The sequence below is a fragment of the Macaca mulatta genome, chromosome 8, assembly GCF_049350105.2.
Source record: "Macaca mulatta isolate MMU2019108-1 chromosome 8, T2T-MMU8v2.0, whole genome shotgun sequence".
Lineage (NCBI taxonomy): Eukaryota > Metazoa > Chordata > Mammalia > Primates > Cercopithecidae > Macaca > Macaca mulatta.
Window position 1 is genome coordinate 153,729,190 of NC_133413.1, and position 25,163 is coordinate 153,754,352.

Here is a 25,163-nt window from a genome sequence, read left to right on the forward strand (position 1 = left end):
TCTCAAACTCCTGAGCTCAAGTGATCCACCTGCCTCAGTCTTCCAAAGTGCCAGGATTACCGGCATGAGCCACTGCACCCAGCCAGCACGTATGTCTTTTATATATAATAACTGCGTATATCCACAGCATGGAAATGCCAGTATATATTTGTCCCTGCCTCTGTTAAAGAGCATTAGGGTTATATTCAGGTTTTTATTTTGTTTGCTGTGAATTCTGACATTTTTACGTTAGAAGGCTTAATTTCAAAAAGTGGGGCCACTGAAGCAAAGAGCATACATATTTTAAATTTTAATAGCTTCTTCCTGATTTCCTAAAAGGCTTGATCTCTTCACACCATCCGAGCAGGTCTTGGGAATGCCTGCTTTTGTTCATCCTTATCAGCACTGCATGTTATCAATCTTTCAAATTTTTGACAATCTAATGACTTAAAACGGGTATCTCATGGTTACTTGGTTTGCCTTTCTCTGAATACCGATGCAAGAGAATGTGGGTCCATGGGCACCGGCAACTTGCATCTTCCTTTTTTTTCTTAGAGATGGGATCTTGCTTTGTCACCCAGGCTGGAGTGCAGTGGCACAATCATAGTTCTCTGCTGCCTCAAACTCCTGGACTCAAGGGATCCTCTCACCTCAGCCTCTTGAGTAGCTGGAATTTATTGGTGTACGCCATTACATCCAACTAAGTTCTTTTATCTTTTTAGAGATGGGGGATCTTGCTATGTTGTCCAGGCTGGTCTCAAGTGATCCTCCCACCTTGGCCTTGATCAACAAGAATGAGCTTAAAATGTACATTTCTTGGCCGGGCACGGTGGCTCAAGCCTGTAATCCCAGCACTTTGGGAGGCCGAGACAGGTGGATCACGAGGTCAGGAGATCGAGACCATCCTGGCTAACACGGTGAAACCCCGTCTCTACTAAGAAATACAAAAAACTAGCCGGGTGAGGTGGCGGGCGCCTGTAGTCCCAGCTACTCGGGAGGCTGAGGCCGGAGAATGGCGTGAACCCGGGAGGCGGAGCTTGCAGTGAGCTGAGATCCGGCCACTGCACTCCAGCCTGGGCTACAGAGTGAGACTCCGTCTCAAAAAAAAAAAAAAAAAAAAAAAAAGTACATTTCTTATGTAATGTCTTTTTAGACAGCCTGTAGCTTTGTCACATTTGTGAAAGAAAATGTCTCAATTTCTATTTCTGTTTTTTTGTTTGTTTGTTTGTTTCGTTTGAGATGGAGTCTCGCTCGTTGTCCAGGCTGGAGTGCAGTGGTGCGGTCTCAGTTCACTGCAAGCTCTGCCTCCCAGGTTCACACCATTCTCCTGCCTCAGCCTCCCGAGCAGCTGGGACTACAGGCACTTACCACCACGTCCAGCTAATTTTTTATATTTTTATAGAGACAAGGTTTCACCATGTTAGCCACGATGGTCTCGATCTCCTGACCTCGTGATCCACCCGTCTCAGCCTCCCAAAGTGCTGGGATTACAGGCGTCAGCCACCGTGCCCGGCCTTTTGGTTTTTTTGTTTTGTTTTGTTTTGTTTTGTTTTAAAGCAAGTGATCTTTACATAGGGTCTTAGTCTGCTTGGGCTGCCATAATAAAATACCACAGACTGAGTGGCTTAAACAACAGAAATAAATTTTCTCAGAGTTCTGGAGGCTAAGAAGTTCAAGATCAAGGTGCCAGACAATGCAGTTCCTGGTGAGGGCCCCCACTGGCTTGCAGACATGTCCTCCTGTGGTGGTCGGGGAGAAAGTGATCTGTCACTTTGCTGTGGTCACCATCATCTTCTTCTTCCTCCTCCTTCCTCTTCTGCTCCCTCCCTTCTTCTTCACCCTCCCTCTTTCTTCCTCTACGGCATCAACACATGAATTTAGGGCAGAAGAAAGGAAGGTTGGATGACTCTGTGTCAAGTCATCCAACCTTTAGGGTTGAACCAAAAGACCCCAAACCCAAACTCTTCCTTCTTCTTCTTTCTTCTTTGCTCCTTCTCCTGCTCCTTCTCCTTCCTCTTTGACAGAGGCTTGCTTTGTTGCCCAGGCTGGAGTGCAATGGTGCAATCACAGCTCACTGCAGCCTCAAACTCCTGGGCTGAAGTGATCCTCCTGCCTCAGCCTCCCGAGCAGCTAGGACTACAGGCATGCACCACCACACCTGGCTAATTTTTAAAATATTTTTGTAGAGATGGAGTCTCACTGTGTTGCCCAGGCTGGTCTTGAACTCCTGGCCTCAAGCAGTCTTCCTGCCTCAGCCTCCTAAAGCACTGGGATGACAGGCGTGAGTGCTGCACCTGCCAGTTGTTTCTTCCCATGAGGGCACTAACCTTCCTGTAGCTGAGCTCCACCTTCATGGCCACATAGAGGGCCCTAATGCCTCCCAAAGGCCCCATCTCTGGGTACCATCACATTGAGGTTGAGGACTTCAACATACGAATTTAGGGGACACAGACGTTCAGTCTAGAACATGCAGTTAGCTTAAAACCAGCTACCTTACTGAATTTTTTTTTGTTTGTTTTTGAGATGGAGTCTCACTCTGTGGCCCACGCTAGAGTACAGTGGCGAGATCTCAGCTCACTGCAACCTCCGCCACCTGAGTTCAAGTGATTCTCCTGCCTCAGCCTCCCGAGTAGCTGGGATTACAGGTGCGTGCCACCACACTCGGCTAATTTTCGTACTTTTAGTAGAGACAGGGTCTCACCATGTTGGCCAGGCTGGTCTTGAATGCCTGACCTCAGGTGATCCACCCGCCTCGGCCTCCCAAAGTGCTGGGATTACAGGCGTGAGTCACCGCACCCGGCCAGCCAAGTTTTTTAATTAGTTCTAATAGTTTTTTGGTTGAATTTCTTGGGATTTCAGATTACACAATCATGTCACCTGAATATAAAAATAACGTTGCCTCCTTTCTTCCAATCCTTGGTTTTCTGTGTTATTTCTTTAATCAGGAGCTATAAAACCCTTCTGAAGAATAGAGGTGGTAGCAGGCATCCATATCTCACTCTAGATCTCAATGACAATGATTTTAAGATTTTACCATGTGGTTAGTCTTTATCTGTGTTTGATCCTTTGTCTTTATGAGGAGTTTTTAAAATTAGGAAGTGTTGAATTTATCAAATGTTTTGGGCCCACATGAATATCGGTGCATGAGTTTTCTTTTTTTAATAGACGGATGAGATCTCCTTGTTGAACAATTTCCTGATGTGGAAACTGTTTGGTCAGGCTGGGTCTATGCTTTAACACACTGCTGGATTTTATTTGCTAATATTTTATCAAAATTTTAATGTATATTGTGTCCGGGTGATTTTGGCTTCAAATATCAGAAAACCCGACTCAAATATCAGAAAACCCGACTCAAAGTGACTTAAGTGGGAAGGAGATCTGTTATCGCAGCAAGCGAGGAGGAAGAGGAGCAAGTCCGGGGTGGTGGGGGGGGGCCGGCGTGGGGGGTGCTGCCCGGTGCTTTCCTCTCTGCCGCCTTCGGGGTGTCTGCGGCTTCCCCCACTATCACAAGATGCCTGCATGGTTCTTGGTGTCACACTCAGCCCCAGGAGTGCCCAGGGAGGAAGACATGGCCTCCCTCTGTGGACCCTCCGAGGGCAGAGGAACTTCTCCCTGAAGCCCCTCGAAGACCCCTGCCTGCCCCACCTGCCACCTGTGTCACCAGCCCATGGGTGTAGATTGGTCACTGCCAGGGGAGCAGGACTAACACGACCGCAGGAGCTGCCTGTGTCCTGCTCGCCTTGGAGCAGACCGGTGACGGTGCAGGTGCGCCCGCCATTGCGGGACATTTCTGCAAACTCAGGCTCCGACACGTGAGGGCGCCCACGTGGCTCTAACACCCTCTGGCCAGGCATCCCGGTCTATACTTTCTGGGGCCAGGATTAGCCAGCCTCCCCTGGAGCATGTGGCTTCACTGAGGAGACGATCACATGAGCCAAAGGGGACTCTGTAAGGACAGAGAGGTGAGGTGGATGGGCTGGGCCACCAACGTGGTCTGCAACATCTGTTCATGGAGAAAATCGGGCCGGGTTCAGCGGCTCACGCCTGTAATCCCAACACTTTGGGAGGCTGAGGAGGGCGGATCACCTGAGGTCAGGAGTTTGAGACCAGCCTGGCCAATATGGTGAAACCACGTCTCTACTAAAAATATAAAACTTAACCAGGTGTGGTGGCCCATGCCTGTAATCCTAGCTGCTAGAGAGGCAGAGGCACGAGAATCACTTGAACCCGGGAGACAGAGGTTGCAGTGAGCCAAGATTGTGCCATTGCACTCCAGTCTGGGCAATAAGAGCAAAACTCTGTCTCAAAAAAAAAACAAACAAAAAACTCTTTTTTTCTTTTGAGACAAGATCTCTCTCGGTCACCCAGGGTGGAGTGCAGTGGCACAATTATAGCTCATTGCAGCCTTGATCTCCTAGCCTCAAGTGATCCTTCTGCCTCAGCCTCCCGAGGAGCTGGGACCGCAAGCACACACCACCACACCCAGCTAATTTTTTTATTATTATTAGAAGAGACAGGATCGCATTGGGATTACAGGCATGAGGCACCGCATCCAGTCATCACATCATTTTCTATACCCTGTCTTTATTAGATTTTGGCACATTCTAGCTTCTAAGATGCATGGGAAACCGGGTGTGGTGGCTCACACCTGTAATCCCATCACTTTGGGAGGCTGAGGTGGGAAGACTCCTTGAGCCTAGGAGTTCAAGACCAGACTGGGCAACATGGCAAAACCTCGTCTCTACTAAAAATACAAGACTTAGCAGGGCGCAGTGACTCATGCCTGTAATCTCAGCACTTTGGGAGGCTGAGGGGGGTGGATCACCTGAGGTCAGAAGTTCGAGACCAGCCTGACCAACATGGTGAAACCATCTCTACTAAAAATACGAAAATTAGCCGGGCATGGTGGCGGGCACCTGTAATCCCAGCTACTCAGGAGGCTGAGGCAGGAGAATTGCTCGAACTTGGGAGGTGGAGGTTGCAGTGAGCCGAGATTGCGCCACTGCAGTCCAGCTTGGGCAACAGAGCAAGACTCCGTGTAAAAAAAAAAAATTAGCCAGTGTGCTCCTGTAGTCCCAACTATTTGGGAGAACTGCTTGAGCCCAGGAGGCAGAGGTTGCAGTGAGCTATGATCGTGCCACTGCACTTCAGCCTGGGCAACGGAGAGAGACTCTGTCTTAAAAAAAAAAAAAAAAAAAAAAAGGCCGGGCGCGGTGGCTCAAGCCTGTAATCCCAGCACTTTGGGAGGCCGAGACGGGCGGATCACGAGGTCAGGAGATCGAGACCATCCTGGCTAACACAATGAAACCCCGTCTCCACTAAAAATACAAAAAAATTAGCCGGGCGTGGTGGCGGCGCCTGTAGTCCCAGCTACTCGGGAGGCTGAGGCAGGAGAATGGCGGGAACCCGGGAGGCGGAGCTTGCAGTGAGCCGAGATCGCGCCACCGCACTCCAGCCTGGGCGACAGAGCGAGACTCCGCCTCAAAAAAAAAAAAAAAAAAAAGGAAAGAGGCCTGGTGGCTCACGCCTGTACTCCCAGCACTTTGGGAGGCTGAGATGGGCAGATCACAAAGTCAGGAGATCGAGACCATCCTGGCTAACACAGTGAAACCCCGTCTCTACTAAAAATACAAAAAAATTAGGCCGGGTGCAGTGGCTCAAGCCTATAGTCCCAGCACTTTGGGAGGCCGAGATGGGCAGATCACGAGGTCAGGAGATCGAGACCATCCTGGCTAACACGGTGAAACCCCGTCTCTACTAAAAAATACAAAAAAACTAGCAGGGCGAGGTAGCGGGCGCCTGTAGTCCCAGCTACTCGGGAGGCTGAGGCAGGAGAATGGTGTAAACCAGGGAGGCAGAGCTTGCAGTGAGCCGAGATCCGGCCACTGCACTCCAGCCTGGGCAACAGAGCGAGACTCCATCTCAAAATAAATAAATAAATAAATTAATTAATTAATTAAAAAATAAAAAAATAAAAAAATTAGCTGGGCGTGGTGGTGGGCGCCTGTAGTCCCAGCTACTCTGGAGACTGAGGCAGGAAAATGGCGTGAACCCGGGAAGTGGAGCTTGCAGTGAGCCGAGATCGCACCACTGCACTCCAGCCTGGGCAACAGAGCAAGACTCTATCTCAAAAATACAGGAAAATTTCCATCCCTTTACGAGTTGGAGTAGCGTCTCGAGCCTAGGGCCCTTCAACAGTTCATTCTACTGTTATTGGTCTACTTATGTTTTCTCCCTTTTCTCAGGTCAACTTTGATCATTTATGTTTTGGTAGAAAATCATCCATTTTCTTTAGATCAAGTTGGTTTTCATAATGCTCTCTTAAAGCCTGTAACATCGTTCCTGTACTTTGTTATTCCCCCCGAGGTGCACTGGAGCTTTCCCCCTATGGCCAGCCACTACTCATGGCCAACCCCAGTCTGTTCTTGTTCTCTTCCTAATCAACAAAACCTTGACTGTGTATGGGACAGCGATGTGCGCAGTTGGAGTGGCACCCCCTGGCTTGGCTGTGTGTCCACATTCTGGGGGATTTCTGGGACGTCTTGCTTCTCTGATTAATTTTTCTCTTCTTTCTTTCCTTTCTGAAACACAGAAAGGAGCCCACAGGAGGAGCGGCCTCACCTCCACTGAGAGGCTGAAGGCACACCCTGGGGAGACACAGGTGGCAGGAGCCTGGCGTGGCCCCTGTGGCTGCGACCAGCCTCTAGGGAAAAAAGAAACAACTCTCAGAGGCGAACCCTAGCAGACACAATCTCTTTATTCCGTCCCAGGGATGTGTCAACTCTGTTTTTCCAAACCATCAGCTTTTTTGCTTTGTGAGTGATAACAATGTTTAATCTTTAGTCATTTACTACTCCTACTTTCTTTTTTTTTTTTTTAATTTTTTTTTTTTTTTTTTTTTTTTTTTGAGACGGAGTCTAGCTCTGTCACCCAGGCTGGAGTGCAGTGGCCAGATCTCAGCTCACTGCAAGCTCCGCCTCCCGGGTTCACGCCATTCTCCTGCCTCAGCCTCCCGAGTAGCTGGGACTACAGGCGCCTGCCACCTCGCCCGGCTAAGTTTTTGTATTTTTAGTAGAGACGGGGTTTCACCGTGTTAGCCAGGATGGTCTCGATCTCCTGACCTCGTGATCCGCCCGTCTCGGCCTCCCAAAGTGCTGGGATTACAGGCTTGAGCCACCGCACCCGGCCAATTTTTTATTTTTTATTTTTGAGACAGAGCCTCACTCTGTCACCCAGGCTGGGGTGCAGTGGCGTGATCTCGGCTCACTGCAAGCTCCGCCTCCCAGGTTCACGCCATTCTCCTGCCTCTGCCTCCAGAGTAGCTGGGACTACAGGTGCCCGCCACCATATCCAGCTAATTTTTTGAATTCTTAGTAGAGACAGGGTTTCACCATGTTAGCCAGGATGGTCTCGATCACCTGATGTCATGATCCGCCAGCCTTGGCCTCCCAAAGTGCTGGGATTACAGGCGTGAGCCACTGCGCCCGGCCAACTCCTCCTACTATCTTCTGATTTGGTTAATTTTTGTGTGTATATATGCAGTAAAATCACTTAAGGTTACAGCATTTCCTTTGGTTATATTCTATAAATTTTATTTAATTTACTTTCTAGTTACATTTTAGGTAATATGCAACTTTTGTTTTTTGAGACAGGGTCTCGCTCATGTCCCAGGCTGAGGGTGCAGTGGCATGATCAGAGCTCACAGCAGCCCCCAACTCGTGACCTCAAACAACCCTCCTGCCTCGGCCTCCCAAAGTGCTGGGATTCCAGATATGGGGCAAGGGGCGTGGAGCTCCATGCCCTCCCTGGGTCTACCACCCTCCAGGAGCATCCACACGCTCAGCTCTCCAGAAGCCCTGAACCCTGTCCTGTGGGGGTTTTGTGGAGGGTTCATTACATAGGCATGTCTGACAACTGTTTATTAATCTAAATGAACAAAAAGTGCATTATCTAAACCCAGCAAGGCCTGTATTTTCAGACTTTCTTGGCCTCTTTGTGTAGCATTCTTTCCTCCAAGGTATGAGGCAGAACCTTCTCTGGAATGAGGGTCTTCTGACCCACAGATGAGAGTCCTGCCTTGGACAGGTGAAAGGAGGACAGAAGGTCAGAGAAAGAGATTCTGTTTCCTGAGGTCTAAAACGCCCCAGCATTGTAACACATGACCGTAACGACGGTTATGGGAGTTAGGAGTCAAGAGCCCTGGACTAAAACCTGTATCTATATAATCCTCATCTCACAGTGCTGTTCACTAGTTCCACCCAAGCTTGCTGGCAGCTGACCAAGTCTCCTGTCAGTGTGCTCAGATAATCAGGGAGTCCCTCCATTTCATCTTCTTGGAGAATAGGCTTCTGACCTGCTGCCCACCAGCCTGGCTGCTCCCAACTCCTGGGAACTTCCTTCACTGCAAACATTTCCTGCAGCCCCACTGCTGGGTGGGATGCCTGGCTTCTGTCTCTGGGTCTTATCCGTCCTTGCTTTAATCCAGCAGTGTGCCGGCGCCGGCTGGCACGCCGCCTCTTCCCAACCCTGTCCACTAACTTCACTTCATCAGTGTGAAACCAGCCTTGGTGGGCGTAATTACACCAAGGAAATCAGCAAATGCTAAAATCAGGGCTCCTCCCCACCCGAGCGCTGCTTTAATCCCTCATTTTGTTGGCGCTTATCTTCCAGTGGCTTCCTGAGAAAGAGGTTGAATGGGCAAGAAAAACCTGTGAATATATTCCACAGCTGAAAATATCCTTATTGTACTCCCCAACCTGATTTTAGCTGAGCATAACATTCACATTTAGAATATTTTCCTTCAGTGGCCGGGCACGGTGGCTCATGCCTGTAATCCCAGCACTTTAGGAGGCCGAGGCAGGCAGATCGCTTGAGTAGTTCAGGAGTTCAAGACCAGCCTGGTCAACATGAAGAAACCCCATCTCTATTAAAAATACAAAAATTAGCCAGGTGTGGTGGCGCACACCTGTAATCCCAGCTACTCAGGAGGCGGAAGTATGAGAATTGACTGAACCCCAGAGGTGGAGATTGCAGTGAGCCGAGATTGCGCCACTGCACTCCAGCCTAGGCGACAAGAACACGACTTCATCTCAATAAATAAATAAATAAATAAATAAAATAATTGAATATTTTCCTTCAGGAAACAGCACCCTGCAGGGAGGGGAAGTCTTATGACCTTCAAAATTTGAGAGCCGCTCTTAACCTCCCAGTGGCCTCTGTCTGCTGAACCAAGAAACCTGCAAAACTGCTGAGTAAACAACTACGTAAGAACTGGATACCATTTCAGTCACACATGCTTGCTGAAGGCCGCTGATACGGTAATGCCTCCTGTACACATAGCAGACTCTGAAGACTGCTAAGAGAGTTTGGGTCTCCGCTGGTACAGGACCTCGGCAGCCTGTAAGGAGATGACTCCCGTGGAAGTCCCCACACAAGTGCACCCAGTGTGAACTGTGGAAGCATCAGCCCATGCTCAGGTCCACAGGTAAGATGGCCAGGAGCCCCTGCCCTTGAGGAAACTTGGGCCACAGAGCTGCTGGTGAAGGGGGCAGGTGAAGGTCTCACGTAGCCTGTGTGATTCAGGCAGAAGTGAGAAGGACAGGTGGGAACTCACCAGGCGGACGACAAGCTGAAGGACTCCCAGGGAGCAGACGCTTCAAGGCCCCAAAAGGCGAGGAGAAAGAAAAAAAAAAAAAGGCCGGGTGTGGTGGCTCATCCCTGTAATCCCAGCACCTTTGGGAGGTCAAGGCAGACGAATCGCTGGGCAACGTGGCGAAATCCTGTCTCTACAAAATATACAAAACTTAGCCAGGTGTGGTGGTGCAAGCCTGTAGTCCCAGCTACTCAGGAGGCTGAGGTGGGAGGATCACATGAGCCCGGGAGGTGGAGGCTGCAGTGAGCTGTGATCGTGCCACTGCACTCCAGCCTGGGCAACAGAGTGAGACCCTGTCTCAAAAGGCCAGGAGTGGAGGACAGGCCTTGGCCAGGAGGTTTGGCATGACTGGCAGGGGCCTCATAGGAAGACTGTTGGTGGGAGGAGCCTGCTGCAGATAGATGGCTGCGGCAGACCACGGAGCTTAGCCTTCAGGATTGAGATCTGGGGATGACAGGCTCATGTGTGCTTGCTGCGGGGCGGGGAGCACAGGCACGAGAATGAGACCAGGACTCAGCTCCCAGGCTCGGCTGGGCCTGTGGTGGGGCAGTCAACATGGATAAGGCCTGGGCTTCAGAGGAACTTGATGAACAGGAGCCGTGGTTACCATCTGTGCCCTGGCCTTCCTTCCCTTCAAAGGGTGTGTTCTGAGCTAAGGAGACCCACATGAAATCTGAGCGGGCTCCGAAGTCACCAGACACCTAGGGAAGTATAGAAGGCCGGGAAGGACACACACAGCCGGGTGAGCCCCGCAGGGAGCAGTGCGGGCTCAAGGCTTCCAGTCCTGGGGTTGCAGGCCAGTTCTCCAAGCAGGTGGTCCTGGAGGCAAGCTGGTTCTGAAAGTAGGTTCTGAAAACAGATCAGTCCAGGAAGCAAGCTCTGGAAGTAAAGAGATTCAGAAAGCAGGTTCGTTCTGGAAACAAGTTCTACAAACAGGTAGTTCTGAAAGCACGTGGGTTCCAGAGATAGGTGCTAGAAGGAGGTGGGTTCTGTATCGAGGTTCTGGAAGGAGGCGGGTTCTGGACGGAGGTTCTGGAAGCAGGCGGATTCTGGAAGGAGGTTCTGGAAGGAGGCGGATTCTGGAAGGAGGTTCTGGAAGGAGGCGGATTCTGGAAGGAGGCGGGTTCTGGACTGAGGTTCTGGAAGGAGGCGGATTCTGGAAGGAGGTTCTGGAAGGAGGCGGGTTCTGGAAGGAGGCGGGTTCTGGAGGCCGATTTTGGAAGCAGGACGCCACCGACAGGCGCACCTCGGACTGGGGCCAGGCCTGGAGCCTCCGCTCCGCGGGCAGAGAGAAGAAAGCAGGCATTGTCGGAGAACTCACACAAGCACTTGTCCCTAACAAAACCGTTTTTAAAAACCCCATTGTGAACATTTTTGGAACAAGCCTCTTAGAGGGTCCCGTTGCCGGGGTGACGGGACGAAACGGCGCGGCCTGGCAGACTCCTGGAGTCCCCGCAAAGGCAGCCCAGGAGCCGGGCGCGCCGAGGCCAGGTCCGCCCTGACTCTCAGCTTGGGACGTTCCGTAGAGTTTTTCCTCCGTTTCCCGAACTTCTCCCGCAAGCTCGGCGGCCGCTGCGGCGCATGCGCAGTACAACCTGCCAGCCGGCCGCGGTCGTTCAGGCCTCGGTTGCCAGGGGTTACCGTCCCTCGGGTGGGCGGGGCTGGTCGTCCAGAGCCCTCCTTCCTAGAGCTCTGGTTGGCTGATATAGCTGTCCGTCGAAGCGGCATTGCCGCCTATTGGGCAACGGCCTGCTTGGCACACCGGACCCGTGCCACGCCCAGCCGCGCAGCGGGCCACCCCCACCCAGGAGGGACAGTCGGGGACCGGCGCGGGCACTGAGTAGCCCGCGGCCCGGGTGGTGCGGGAGGCCCTGGTCCGGCTGCGGAGCGCTGCGCGAGAGGCTGACCCCGAAGGACCCCCCAGCGCGGCGGGCGCGGCGATGATCCTGGAGGAGAGGCCGGACGGCGCGGGCGCCGGCGAAGAGAGTCCACGGCTGCAGGTGCGCAGCACTGGCGCGGTGGCGGGAGGAGGGGCCCGGAATCCCGGCCCTTTCCTGCCCCCACTCGAAGCGCGTTCCGGGCAACCCCCTCCCACGTCTCACTCGGCCCGGACGCAGGCAGGGAAACTGAGGCCAGAGCCTGCGTCCCTCCTCCTCTGAGCTCTGTGCAGGTGCTTCCAGGCCACTCATGTGAGCCAGGAAATGCGGGGAGCCAAAGTCTGGATCATCCTCACCGCTGAAGCGGGTCGGGGGACGCCCTCCTCGTGGCCCCTTTCTGGGCGGGTGTGGGGCTGGACTCTGTGAGCGCCCTCCCAACACCCGCCGTCGTGTTCCTTTGCGGCACCTGTATAGCCTCCTTCCCTAGCTCGGTCCTCCCTCTGCACCGCTCAGGAACTGCGTGCCCATTGGGTGCACTGGTAGCAGCAGGCAGCGAAGCCTCCTGGGTATGGGAAATCGAGAGAGGTCTTCCCGGCTGTCCTCTCCTGACTTCCCAAACCTCCTCCCCTTCTGAAGTCCCTAACCCGGGGCGCTGACTGGGCAAGTGGGAGGGATGGGCAGGGCTATGGAGACCTGCTGAGTCTGTGCCCGGAAAGGAGGGGACGTCTGTGGGCCTTGCTCTGCAGTCCAGAGCCTGCGTGTTCCCTGCGGACCAGCTCGAGGCTGTCCCAGTGCTCCTGCCAGACCCTGGGCGCCCATGCCCATCGCGGGCTTTCAGCGGGGGGCTGCTCCTGCTCCTCACCCCAGGTGAGCCTTTGATAGCGCCTGGCCCTCCTCCCCTCTGGGACATCGGACTTCGTTGTCCCTGGTTCTACTCAGCTTCCGTGTCTGGACTCAGGTCTCTTAGAGGAGGAGGCGGTGCTATCAGCCAGGGCTTGGCTTCAGGTCACTGGGCTGCCGATGCTGACCATAGCCCTCAAGGACTCCCTTCCTGCCCACCCCTAGGCGTGCAAGAGGCTGCAGCACCTCCTGGGCACTGGAGGGAGAGGCAGCCTTTGCCCGAACCCTGTGAACTCACTCTGGCAGGGCGGCCATGCCTGCAGGTGGCCTGGGACAGCAAAGTTGTTTTGGGTGGAATGTTTGGGAGGCTGTACAAACAAGATGTCCCAGAGGGCTCTGGAGGTCACGCTTTTCAGGCTGGGGGCTGTGCCCAGGCTCTCTGTCCTGGCCCTCCCTGGGCTGTCACCTTGGAAAGTCGGGGAGAAGCTGTTTCCAGGCTGCCGCGTCTCTCGCAGTGTCCAGAAATGACCCGCAGTCAGGGTGCTAGGGAGGGGTCTGTGGGAGGTGGCCGGGGAGCGGAGGCAGGCCCTGTGTCACACACACACCACTCAGGCCGTCCTGCCATCTGGAAGGTCTTCCCTGATGCCTGCGGCCAGGCTGGAGTGAGGCCTGTTCCACCCCCATCAGGCTGGCCCCCAAACTGGCCCTAATGCTCAGAGTTCAGTGGGTCAGGGGTTGGTCATTCCTCCGCTTAGAGACCACGCCTGGGCCTGAGGCCCTGTGGACGGGTCTGGGTGACTTGTATTTGCCCCGGGTATGATGAGAGTGTGCTTTCCGCGAGCGCTTACCTGGTGCCGGGTCCAGAGCCGCAGCTGGAGTCCTGCCATCGGTGCCTCCCAAGCCCTGGGCCTCAGCCCGTCTGAGGAACAGGGTGAGTAAGTGGCCAAGGCTGCCAAGCTGGTAAGGGGAGAAGCCTGGCACGGCCCAGGGCGGCCAACCCAGCTGCCGTCCCTCCCACAGGGGCTGCAGGGGCTCCCGGGGAGGACCACAGAGAACACAGCCTGGCTGTATGCAGGTCCTGTGGTTTCCTTGGGAGGTCAAGGGAGGCCAGTGAGAGAAGGGGGAGCGGACTGAGGAGGGAGAGCGTTGGAGCAGCAGATGGGCAGAGTGACTGTGCTCCCCTCGCCTGGTCTCCAGCATGCCGAGTGGGTCAGCCTGAGGTTCCCTGGCCTGGCTGGACAGCAGCACCCTCTGGGTGCTGGTTACAAACGGATTCCTAGGCCCCTGCCCAGGTAGATTGGGCTCCAGGAAGAGGGGTGCTCAGGAACCACCAGTGCCTGGGTGCCCCAGGGAGCATCAGAGAGAGTGGCGGTCCCTGGCGTGAGTGGCCAGTCTGTGATCCCTCTGGCGTGCGTGCTGCTTGTAGCCCCACGTCCCAGGAGACCCCTGTGCGCCAATGCCCATTGAATTCTGCTCCCTCATCAGTGGGGGGCAGAGATGGTGGGTCGGGTAGGTGCTAATGTGTCCGCCCTCCTGGGGCTTCCAGTTCTTGCATTCAGGTGAGACTTCAGTGGGGGCAGAGGAGAGGGATCCCTGAGATGGGTGGGTGTCAGCAGACAGGGTGCCCAGGGCCAGGGTTCTGAGGGGAAGAAGCTGGTTTGCTCCAGGTGGGTGGCCTCTGCCTGGGGACTGCCTGGTCCAGGGCCAGGGGATCCTGGGGGAGGGTGGAGGTCTGGTCCTGCTCTGATGTTTTGCTGTTCCCAGATCTGGGCTGGGATAACTGTCTCCACATTATGCCAGTCCCCAGGTCAGCCCCATTCTGGCCACGGCCACACTGTTTCCTCACTGGTAGAGGAGCCCCACTGTCAGGGTTTGGGGGCTGTTTCTCTGTTCTCCGTCCCTCTCCATCGAGGCACGGCCAGGCCCTTCATGTGTGGCTGCCTCTCAGGACCCCCGCAGACCATAGCCTCTCTGTTCTTTCCTAATGCAAGGTAGAAATGGTCACAGTAGGGTGTCAGGGCACCATGGGGGTGGTGTGGGGGGGTGGCTCCAGGTCACCTTTGTCTCCAGAGGATGGGGAGGTTGTAGCAGGAGCAGGGGCTGAACACCTGTGTCCACACCCCTTCTGCTGGGCACAACCTTCAGCCCAGTGTGGAAAGTGGGGCATGGGCCTCCCCCTCCAAGGTCTACCCAGCCTCAAAGGTCCAGCTCAGGTCTGCTCATCCCCATGTAGGCCAGGAAGTCACTTGACCAGCAGGGAGCACTGCAGGTGGGGAGGCCGAGGAACGGCCCAGGGCCACGGCAGGTGCCTGTGGGGCTCTGAGGGGCCAGGTTCCCCACAGCTCTCCTGGGGCCAGGAGGGGAGCAGGGACCTGGCTGGGTGTCTGATGCCCGTTGCACAGCCAGAGCCCTTAAAGCCACTGGAGCCTTGCAGTGGGGCCTTTGCAGGGAGGGGGTGTAGTGCAGTGGGTGGCACGGGGGTCTCCTAGGTACTGGGCAGAGGCCCTCAAGGTGGTAGTGCGGGTGGGAAAGATAGGGATGGGAGGCGGGGGTGGGCAGGCCTCAAGTTCAGGGAGCTGCTCAGATCTGAGGCGCCCGTGCCTCTCCCACCTGTGGGCGTCTCCAGCCTGAGCCCCTGAAGCAGCTCTGGAGGGAATTTCTTTTCTGGAGGAGGCGGGAGTGGGAAACGGGAGCAGGATGAGGGTTCCCAAGTGCACATTGGCCCGTCCCCTGCTGGGTGGTGTCCACGGGGACAGAGCTGGGCTGGGGGGAGGCCAGTGTCCTGGGCCAGCACACCCTCCTCCCAGCCACCATGGCCTCTCTGCTTTGGCCCTTTAGCGCCTGTGTCCCTCCCCCCAGCCCCTAAGCACCGGCTCATCTTCAGTTCAGGGAGCTCCATCAGGCTCCCTCACCCCCAGCACTCAGCAGGAGACTGCTGGTGTGGGTGTACAGGGGATGGCACAGGTGTCCAGCAGACGGCGCAGGGTTTTGGGGGATGGCACAGGTGTCTGGTGGACGGCACGGGTGTCCAGGGAATGGCGTAGGAGTTTGGGGGATGGTGTGGGTTCCAGGGGATGGCGCGGGGGTTTGGGGGATGGTGTGGGTTCCAGGGGATGGCGCGGGGGTTTGGGGGATGGTGTGGGTTCCAGGGGATGGCGCGGGGGTTTGGGGGATGGTGTGGGTTCCAGGGGACGGCACGGGGGTTTGGGGATGGTGTGGGTTCCAGGGAATGGTGCAGGGGTTTTGGGGGATGGTATGGGTTCCGGGGGACAGTGCAGGGGTTTGGGGGATGGGGTGGGTTCCAGGGGACGGTGCCTTATTCTCCAGTCTCTGTCTCTGCCTTCCTATGGCCACTTCCATGTGGCTGTGTTCACATTTCCCATCTCTTATAAGGACCCTTGTCACTGCGATTAAGGACCCCCCCTACTCCAGGGTGGCCTCATCTTAACTCATTATATCTGCAAAGACCCTATTTCTTTTTTTTTTTTTTTTTTTTTTTGAGACGGAGTCTCGCTCTGTCGCCCAGGCTGGAGTACAGTGGCCAGATCTCAGCTCACTGCAAGCTCCGCCTCCCAGGTTCACGCCATTCTCCTGCCTCAGCCTCCCGAGTAGCTGGGACTACAGGCGCCCGCCACCTCGCCTGGCTAATTTTTTTGTATTTTTTAGTAGAGACGGGGTTTCACTGTGCTAGCCAGGATGGTCTCGATCTCCTGACCTCGTGATCCACCCGTCTCGGCCTCCCAAAGTGCTGGGATTACAGGCGTGAGCCACCGCGCCCAGCCAAAGACCCTATTTCTAGACAAATTGCACTCACATGTACTGGGAGTTAGGACTTGAACCTGTCTTTTGTGGGGACACAATTCACCCATAATAGATGGTCACCCACTCAGCTGGCTGCTGTGAGCCTGGGGGGCAGGACAAGCAGGCCTTCTGTCTAGGAAATCAAATCATTCCTGTATAATGGGAATAAACTAATTACAATGCAGACAAAGGTCTCATTCACATTAGCAGAAATAACTCTCTGTAGATATCTAGGGGAAACCCAGGAAAACACATGTGAGCTCTTTACGGGGAAGACAGAAAGGCCTGAGAGACGTGTGTGCGTGGAGACGGTGCCAGGTCCACAGAGGGGAAGACCCAGTGCCATGTGCACGTTGGCCCCATGAATCTGCAGCTTCATGCAGTATCGGGTCAGTTTCATGGTGGCAGGATTCATCTTCAGACATGACAAGGTCCTGAGACAGAAGAGGTCCTGTCTCCCGACAAGGGCGGGAAGCAGTCCCAGGATCCACCAGAGGCCTTGTCTTGCTGCTGACTGGCAGAAATGGCCAGATGGCCGCACCCGACACAGACCAGGCTCACCCAAGGGCTGGGTGGGAGTCAGTGTCCCTGAGCATCGAGCCCTGAGCAGCACTGTGGGTCTCAAAGCATGGAAGGAGTGGGTGCTGGAGAGGCAAGCCAGCCGGCCCACGCCTGGGAGCCCACCCAGAGGACAGCCACAGGTATCTGCAAAGAATCTTGTCGGGGTGGAGACCCAGGCATTCCCACACAGCCATGGGGAAGAGCTGGGGGGAGGGGCGTGGTGAGAGGGAAGGACACATGAGGATCACACAGGCAGGACCCCAACACCACAAGGATGGGGTGGGCTGAGGCATGAAACTGGATCACCCTGGAGTGAAATTTAAGCCCCAGCAGATTCGCACCACTTAAGAAGACACAGGAGCCATGAAAGTCCAGAAGCGGCCCTGCCGGGCATGCCCTGCTCTTTCGCCATGGCTGGTGCTGGGCAGGGCCGTGGGGGTGCAATCTGTGGGTACAAGGCTCAGAGTCTCTTCTCTGTGGATGGGGAGTGCACAGGTGTGCGTTCACTTCGAGAACCATTCCCAAAGTCAGACCGCAGCCTCTGCACCCACCATCGGGGGCCAGTGGCTGCCCCCAGAGCCTCAGGGACGCTGTCCTTTGAGCCCGCACCTAAACCCACACGGGAATGGTTGGGAGGCGTGGGTGAATTGGATGGAAAAAAATTGGGAGGGGCAAGGGGGATCCAGAATGAAATCCGGAAGTGCAGAAGGAGACCCAGAAGAATCCTACTGTGAGGGGCAGCCCCCTGCAGGGCTCCTGGAGCCCTACTTGTCCAGGCTGCCTGGTGAGGCCCTGGCTCCTGGTGTCCTTAGCAGGTGCCAGCCTCCCCTCCCGACCCCCAGCACAAGTCAGCAGCATCCCCCCCACCACGTCCTTCTGCACTGACTGCCTCCTGGTCCTGCTCTGGCTGGGCCCATATTCACACTGGCTCTGTCCAGCCCCTCCCTGTGAGGTCAGCTCCAGCCCCAGCCCATGGTGGCCACCCCGTTACCCTTGGGCAGGCTGCACTCCTCTCAGTGGCTGGCGAGGCACAGCCTGGTGCGGGCTCCACAGGGTCAGGCCGTGATCACCTGTGGCCTCTCTGCAGGGCTATGACTCCCTGATGCAGATGCAGTGCGGCCAGCTGCAGAGCCGCAGGGCCCGGATTCACCAGCAGATTGACAAGGAGCTGCAGATGCGTACGGGCGCTGAGAACCTCTACAGGTGAGTGCCTGAGGCCACCCGGCCCCAGGAGCAGGGCTGACCTGGGTGAGGGGGGCAGAACAGCCACCCAGGCAGGTGTCTGCCCCATGGCCGGGTCAGGGAGACAGGTGCATGAGCAGATGGGTCCTGGGGGGCACGCAGTACACGTGATGCCCAGCCATGACCCTCACAGACCTGCCTTCACGGACTCTGTGCTGGGCCGGGGGTGCCAGGAAACCAGTATCCCTGCCAGGTGTGCAGCTTGGGAAGCCCCAGCAGTGCACGTGGGGGCTTCTCAGAAGAGCCATGGTTGAGGCTGAGCTGTGGCAGGTGACGGCGCATCCCAAGGTTGGGGACCTGGGAGAGGGGTGGAAGACCCGAGCTGCCTGTTTCTCAGAGCACGCCGCGTGTGAGCCGCACGTGTGTGTGTGAGTGCAACTTCAGTACCCTTAGCACCTGCTGCCTCCCTGCCCCCATCCTGGCCTTCCTTGGGGACCCCTGGTCCCTTTGCCGGGCCCTGATGCAGGCACAGAGAGGGGTGTGGCTCTCACCCACCATCCGAGGAAGTGGTGTTTGAATGCTGTCGAGGGCTGTATGAGCCCCAAAGAAAGCCATGGCGCTGAGGGAGGTGCCCGCAGGCCAGAGTCAGAACATGCAGGTGCTGGGGTCAGGGGTGATGAACTGTAGTGGGTATCACCTGTGAGCCCCCGGATGCCACTGCTGCACCTGCCCCACCCATGGGGGACAGACCCCGTCAGCGACATCCTCTGCAGGGTGGGCTCGGAGCTCCGACAGATCAGCTGGCAGGAGGGTGGCAGTGGACATGGGGCCTTTGGCTCTACCTTGGGGCTGGGCTTTCAACTGCCACGGCCTCCCTCAGAGCCACCAGCAACAACCGGGTGAGAGAGACAGTCGCCCTGGAGCTAAGCTACGTCAACTCCAACCTGCAGCTGCTGAAGGAGGAGCTGGAGGAGCTCAGCGGTGGCGTGGACCCTGGCCAGCATGGGAGGTGCGGATGGGGGCCGGGACAGCGCGCACGCGTGCGTGTGTGTGCACGTGCTTCTGGAGCGGTTTAGGATGGTGGGGGGTGCGCAGGTGCAAGGACACCCCCCAGGACACAGGCGCACGTGTGCACCCATGAGGGAGGGAGGCACCCTGTGCCACACAGCCCTAGGAGTGGACCCCCGGCTGCCGTGTACAGCAGGGTTTGGCCTTACAGTCTGAAGTCGATGCTTCTGGTTGTAGTGAAGCTGTTACTGTCCCCATGATCCCCCTGGGCCTGAAGGAGACCAAGGAGCTGGACTGGTCTACACCACTGAAGGTAGGCACTGGCCTACGAGCTCTGAGGGACACGGCCCTGCCCTGGGACCAAGGGGGTCTTGGAGGCTTCCTGGTCCAGCTGTCTCATTGAACAGATAGGGAAACTGAGGCCCAGAGGGAGGGAGGGCGGAAAGGGACACCAGGGACCTGGCCGAAGTGGCCACAGAGACCCAGCCTCTGCTGCGTTCAGGGCCCGCTCTGGTGCCTGCGCCGCAGGCTGGGGCTGATCCCATAGAGTGGGTATGAACACATGGCCTGCCCTCGGACAGGCAATGCCCTAAGAGGATGGGGCCTGGAAGCCCCAGCCGGGGCACAGGGTCCAGATTCGCCCACAGAGGGCACCACCGGCTTGGGACCACACACCCAGCACTGACTCATGAGGGTCCTGGAGAGGGCTCAGACCCCAGAACAGACTGGTACTGCCCGGCAGGGCCCTGCAGGAGCCACTGACTGTGTTCAGTGTTGGAGTCACTGAGTGGCAGATGGCACCTGCCTCCCGGCCATGGGGATGAATAAGGAAACGCACATAAAAGTAGCGCTGAGTCTCCAGGCGCCACCTCTGTGAGGGGAAACCCCAGGGCCAGAGGGGCTCCAAGCTGCATCAACCCACCAGGTCCCTCTGTACAGTTGGCCCCAGCCCTTCTCTGGGGCTTCTCCTGAGGGGCCCAGGGCCCCCACCCTGCATGGCAGCCAGCCTGCTGTGCGACACAGCCCTCCTCCACCATGAGTCTTTCCCCACGGTGGGTTGGGACACCTCAGGGAAGGAGGCCAGGCACAGGGGTACTGTGGATGCCAACACCTGCCCCCCATCAGGAGCTGATCTCGGTGCACTTTGGAGAGGACGGCGCTTCCTATGAGGCAGAAATCAGAGAGCTGGAGGCCCTGCGGCAGGTGTGTGGTTCCCCCGCCCGCCCACCCTCCTGCAGTCCTGGGAGACACATGCAGAGGCTGAGGCTTAAGTCAGGAACAGACGGCGGAGCTCAGTGTGGACGTCTGGAGGATGTGGGGAGACGGGCGCACCAAGGACCCTGTGTGTGCAGACCCAGCCGGGGCGTGTCGAGGGGCTGGCCGGTGGCCCCGGTGCCGCACGCTGCTGGCCTTTGGGAGTTTCGGCTGCCCAGGGCCCCGCTGGCTTTGCCTCCCCGCCCCCCATGGTGCTGATGCCCACGGGACTTCCCAGGGCAGTGTGTGTGAGTGGGATGGACCAGGGCGGTGGGGCCCAGCGGCTCCTGCCCTGCAGGCCATGCGGACCCCCAGCCGGAATGAGGCGGGCCTGGAGCTGCTCACAGCCTACTATAACCAGCTGTGCTTCCTGGATGCGCGCTTCCTCACCCCTGCCAGGAGCCTCGGGCTCTTCTTCCACTGGTAGGGGCTCTGCGGGCGGGGGCACCCTGGGGAGGGGAGGCCTGGCCGCGGGAACTGTGGGAACTCCGCCCAGCCTGACCTGACACTGCAGGTACGACTCGCTTACTGGGGTCCCGGCCCAGCAGCGTGCCCTGGCCTTCGAGAAGGGCAGCGTTCTCTTCAACATCGGCGCCCTCCACACGCAGATTGGGGCGCGCCAGAACCGCTCCTGCGCCGAGGGTGCCCACCGCGCTGTGGAGGCCTTCCAGAGGGCCGCTGGTGAGGGCGGCCCGGGCCGCGGGGCGGCAGGGTGTGGTGCCAGGGTGTTGCAGAGCCCCTTCTGCAGGGCAGGAGCTGGGGGGTGGTTAGGACGTCAGTCCCTCAGGTAGGGGGGCTGAGCACATCGGGCCCGTGTGTGTCCCAGGAGCGGCCCTAGCTGGCCTCCCTGAGTGCTGCATGGGGCAGAGATGGGCAGGTCAGGGCCCTGCCTGTGTGAGCACCCCTCCCTCCGCAGGGACCTTCAGCCTCCTGAGGGAGAACTTCTCCCATGCGCCGAGCCCAGACATGAGCCCTGCGTCCCTCTGCGCACTGGAGCAGCTCATGATGGCCCAGGCCCAGGAATGTGTGTTTGAGGGTCTCTCACCCCCTGCCTCCATGGCCCCCCAAGACTGCCTGGCCCAGCTGCGCCTGGCGCAGGAGGCTGCCCAGGTGAGCTCGGGCACCCGTGTCAGGGTGCAGGGGGTGGGGCCGAGCTGGGGCCAGAGCCCAGGTCCAGGCAAGCGTGAGCTCTCCCGCCTCCTTCCTTGTGTGTCAGCCCCAAGCCGGCTGTTGTCCTGCTCCCTGGGGGGCTGGTCAGGAACCTGGGCGCCCAAGCCTCTGCCTCCAGGGAATGGCATGAAGCGGCAGGAACTGGGGTGCCAGGGAGGCTGCTGGGATGGTGGTCGGAGCGGGTGGAGGCTGGGTAGGGAGAGGCAGTCACCACCGGAGAGCGGGAGGCCCTCGCGTGCCTGCCATGTCCACCGGCAGGTGGCAGCCGAGTACAGACTAGTGCACCAGACCATGGCCCAGCCACCTGTCCACGACTACATGCCCGTCTCCTGGACTGCCCTGGTGCATGTCAAGGCCGAGTACTTCCGCTCCCTGGCCCACTACCACGTAGCCATGGCCCTCTGCGACGGCTCCCGTGAGTGCCCACCGCACTTGCCCATGATGCTGCAAAAGCCCCCCGCTCAGGGCTCATGGCCTCTCTGTCCCCCAGCAGCGACCGAGGGAGAGCTCCCCACACACGAGCAGGTCTTCCTCCAGCCCCCCACCTCCTGCAAGCCCCAAGGCCCTGTGCTGCCACAGGAGCTGGAGGAGCGCAGGCAGCTTGGTAAGGCGCCCATGGATGGAGGGCCCTGGGGGCTCAGGTGGTCACCAACAGTGGCAGGGTGTCCCCCACCACACTCACGCTGTTTGCCACCTGGTGTCCCCATGCTAACGAGTTGGGCCACCTACCTATCCCTGGATGCCCTGTGCCTGATGGGTGACGGTCCAGCACAGGGGCCCCAGGAGTGCTGGCAGCCTCTGAGCAGGAGGGAGACCCCTGGGAGCAGCTTGTCCCTGGCCCCTGCTCTGTGTGAGGCAGAGCCCTCCTGCACAGCCAGCTCCTCACCCCTGTGGCATACGCCTACAGCAAAAGTGGCTGTGATGAGCCCCACAGCCCTGGCTTTGCCCACTCCTTCTGCCACGTCCCAGGGCCCACAGGCCCACATGGTATGTGACGTCCCAGTGCCCCGCGTACAGGCAAGGCACACCTGAAGCGCGCCATCCTGGGGCAGGAGGAGGCGCTGCGGCTGCACGCCCTGTGCCGCGTCCTGCGAGAGGTGGACCTGCTGCGGGCTGTGGTCGCCCAGACGCTGCAGCGCTCACTGGCCAAGTACGCGGAGCTTGACCGTGAGGATGACTTCTGTGAGACTGCCGAGGCCCCAGACATCCAGCGTGAGCAGCCAGGGCCTGTGTGGGTGGCTGCATCCCCGGCCAGGGTGGGGGCCTTCGTCCTGGAGAAAGGGAGGCTGACGGCCTTAAAGATGCAATCGCCACGATGAATTCAACAGCAGTAGCACTTTCCAGGCCGCAATCTCAGGCCCACAGAGCTGCCGGGCCCTTCAGGGGCCTGGGGGATGGCCACGCCCCTCAGCCCCTCCCTCCCTGCACCGGCCTACCCTGAGGGGAAGCCCACAGACCCGGGACAGGCACACCTGGGACTTCAGGGAGGGATTCTGGGAGCCACTTGTGGCAGAGGAGGCTATGTGTTCAGGGCACCTGGGGCAGCTCCCCCCGCCATTGCAGTGCGGCCAGGCCAGGAGGTCAGCGGCAGGGCCTGTGTGCGCTCGGGGTCATGCCCTGCGCCCTGGAAAATCCCCGGGGCAGGTCTCCACAGGCTCCCAGCTTAGCTCTGCTCTTCCACCCTCTCAGCTAAGACCCACCAGAAGCCAGAGGCCAGGACGCCGCGCCTGTCCCCGGGGAAGGGGCCTGACATCTTCCATCGGCTGGTGAGCACACCTGTCCCCAGACACCCCCAGCACGGGCAGCTCGGGCTGCGTGGCTCTGACCAGCACGTGGCCTCAGGCCGTTGATGGCGGTCCAGCCCTGCCCACCCTCCTTGTGGAACCCCACGGCGTCCCTCGGTGCACAGGTTGGATGGACGTGCTGATTAGGTGGGGTCTCCTCAGTGTATGACCCAGTTGGGCCTCTGACCTCTGAGCCCCCGCCAGGGGCCCCTGTCTGTGTTCTCAGCCAAGAACCGGTGGCGGCTGGCGGGGCCCGTCCACCTGACCCGAGGAGAGAGTGGCTTCGGCCTCACGCTGCGGGGAGACTCGCCTGTCCTCATCGCTGCTGTCGTTCCAGGGAGCCAGGCCGCGGTAAGGGCCCCACCGGCCCCCTGAGGCTGAGTCCCCAGTGCCAGGCAGGGTGTCCTGTCCCCGCCTCACCATCCAAGTCTCCCCACAGGCGGCCGGCCTGAAGGAGGGTGACTACATTGTGTCAGTGAACGGGCAGCCGTGCAGGTGGTGGAGACACGCAGAGGTGGTGGCGGAGCTGAAGGCTGCGGGAGAGGCGGGTGCCAGCCTGCAGGTGGTGTCAGTGCTGCCCAGCTCTAGGCTGCCCACCTTGGTGAGCCCTGGGGGCCCCGGAGGGGTGGTCCCCAGCCTGCTGTCCCCACCCTGGCCCTGGGCGTGCCCTGGATGCTTGAGCAGCATTGGGAAGGGGAGGTGGGGCTGCGGGTAACCCTCCCCGGGCCGCCTCCTGGGCAGGGGCCACCTGTGCTGTGGCCTCCATCTGAGGGCTCCTGCCCTGACCCCGAGGATGCTGAGCCCACCCCTCACTGGGCCTCTGTATCCTCAGACTGGAGGCTTCTGGGCCAGGTGCTCCATCCCAGAAGTTTCATCTACCCAGCATGGTTGAACCAGGGTTGGGTGAAACCCGTGGGGCCCCTACTATGTGGTCACCCTGATGGGAGCCCCCAAACAAGCCCCCGTGTGCCAGCCCCTTCCAGGTGGTTCTCACCCCTCCCAGACTGGCTGCAGGTGGGGACAGGCCAGCAGTGGCTGACCACAGTCTATCTCTGTCCCTGCTACAGGGGGACCGCCGACCCGCCCTGCTGGGCCCCAGGGGGCTTCTAAGCAGCCAGAGGGAGCATGGCTGCAAGACCCCGGCATCCACGTGGGCCAGCCCCCGGCCCCTCCTCAGCTGGAGCCGAAAAGCCCAGCAGGGCAAGCCTGGAGGCTGCTCCCAGCCCCGTGCCCCAGTGAAGCCAGCTCTGCCCTCATCCTCGAAGTGCCCAGGGTGGCTGTGAGGGCCAGGCTCCCTGCACACCTCAGCCCTGGCTCCAGCTGGTGGGAAGCACCAAGCATGCCCTCCCCACCCAGAGGACCTCTGGGCAATGCCTGCCCCGCCTCATGCCAGAGGTTGCCTCGGGCACCTGCCTGCCCATTAAAGACTATGGTCAGACCTGTCTGAGCCCAGTGATGGGAGCTGTGGCCTCTTCACTCACACACAGGAAGGGTGCCAGTCCCTCTGCCGGTCTGAGGTCAGCTTCCTGGGGCTGCCCCACCCTGAGGGCTCCTCACAGGAGGTGCTCCTCACAGCCATCACGTCTGTGCCCCCGGGCTCTGTCCACCCTGCTGCTGCCCTGGGCACAGACCCTGAGGTCTCAGTCCTGCCTCCGGCCAAGTTTCTGCCTGGTGCCCAGTGACTCCTGCTGGGCACCCCTTCGCTCGCTGCCCCTCCACCATGCCACCATGCAGCAGCCAGGCACACCCACAGCATCCACAGACCCCTAGGCCGGGTCCTAGACACGGCCTTCCCTGAAAATACCTCCTGTTGTCCTGTCTGTGCATAGAGCAAGGGACTCCCCACCTCTGCACCCTGTGCTGGTCACCCCGGGCCCTGTGCTGGTCATCCCAGCAAGTGTCCCCTTTGCCCAGGAGTCCCCAGTGTCGTGGCCCAGGTCTCATGGTGGCCCTAAGCCTGCCAGCCCTGCTGCCCACCTTGCTGTCCTGCTCCGACCATAGGTGCCACCCTCCAGCTCCTGAGCATGTCACCTCTCCCTGAGCCTGGGGCCTGCA

At 58.3% G+C, this 25,163-nt stretch overlaps 1 protein-coding gene across 9 annotated transcripts; it reads left to right on the plus strand.

The window, feature by feature from the left end:
* Window positions 1-11,446: 11,446 nt before the first annotated feature.
* Window positions 11,447-24,546, plus strand: RHPN1 (rhophilin Rho GTPase binding protein 1). 9 transcript variants are annotated; one of them, XM_077944160.1, is made up of 16 exons: window positions 11,447-11,631; window positions 16,376-16,850; window positions 17,798-17,913; window positions 18,773-18,901; window positions 19,138-19,213; window positions 20,026-20,103; window positions 20,453-20,577; window positions 20,669-20,835; window positions 21,071-21,264; window positions 21,583-21,739; window positions 21,815-21,928; window positions 22,342-22,536; window positions 23,014-23,090; window positions 23,313-23,459; window positions 23,548-23,709; window positions 24,176-24,546. In XM_077944160.1, exons 2-16 carry the CDS (start codon window positions 16,527-16,529, stop codon window positions 24,389-24,391), a joined length of 2,277 nt encoding a protein of 758 aa, XP_077800286.1. In that variant the 5' UTR covers window positions 11,447-11,631; window positions 16,376-16,526; the 3' UTR covers window positions 24,392-24,546. The 9 variants fall into 9 exon arrangements, with proteins under 9 accessions (XP_077800286.1, XP_077800285.1, XP_077800287.1 ...); XM_077944159.1 differs by having other exon boundaries at window positions 21,818-21,928; window positions 23,548-23,771; window positions 24,154-24,546; XM_077944161.1 differs by having other exon boundaries at window positions 21,818-21,928.
* Window positions 24,547-25,163: the final 617 nt, after the last annotated feature.

What these genes read in the sequence shown, in the direction of transcription:
- RHPN1 (XM_077944159.1), top strand. Translation starts at nt 16,527, where the DNA reads ATGCAGTATCGGGTCAGTTTCATGGTGGCAGGATTCATCTTCAGACAT. An exon ending in GGCCTTCCAGAGGGCCGCTG is followed by an intron (nt 20,836 to 21,070) that starts GTGAGGGCGGCC and finishes CTCCCTCCGCAG; the next exon opens with GGACCTTCAGCCTCCTGAGG. An exon ending in TTCCAGGGAGCCAGGCCGCG is followed by an intron (nt 23,460 to 23,547) that starts GTAAGGGCCCCA and finishes GTCTCCCCACAG; the next exon opens with GCGGCCGGCCTGAAGGAGGG.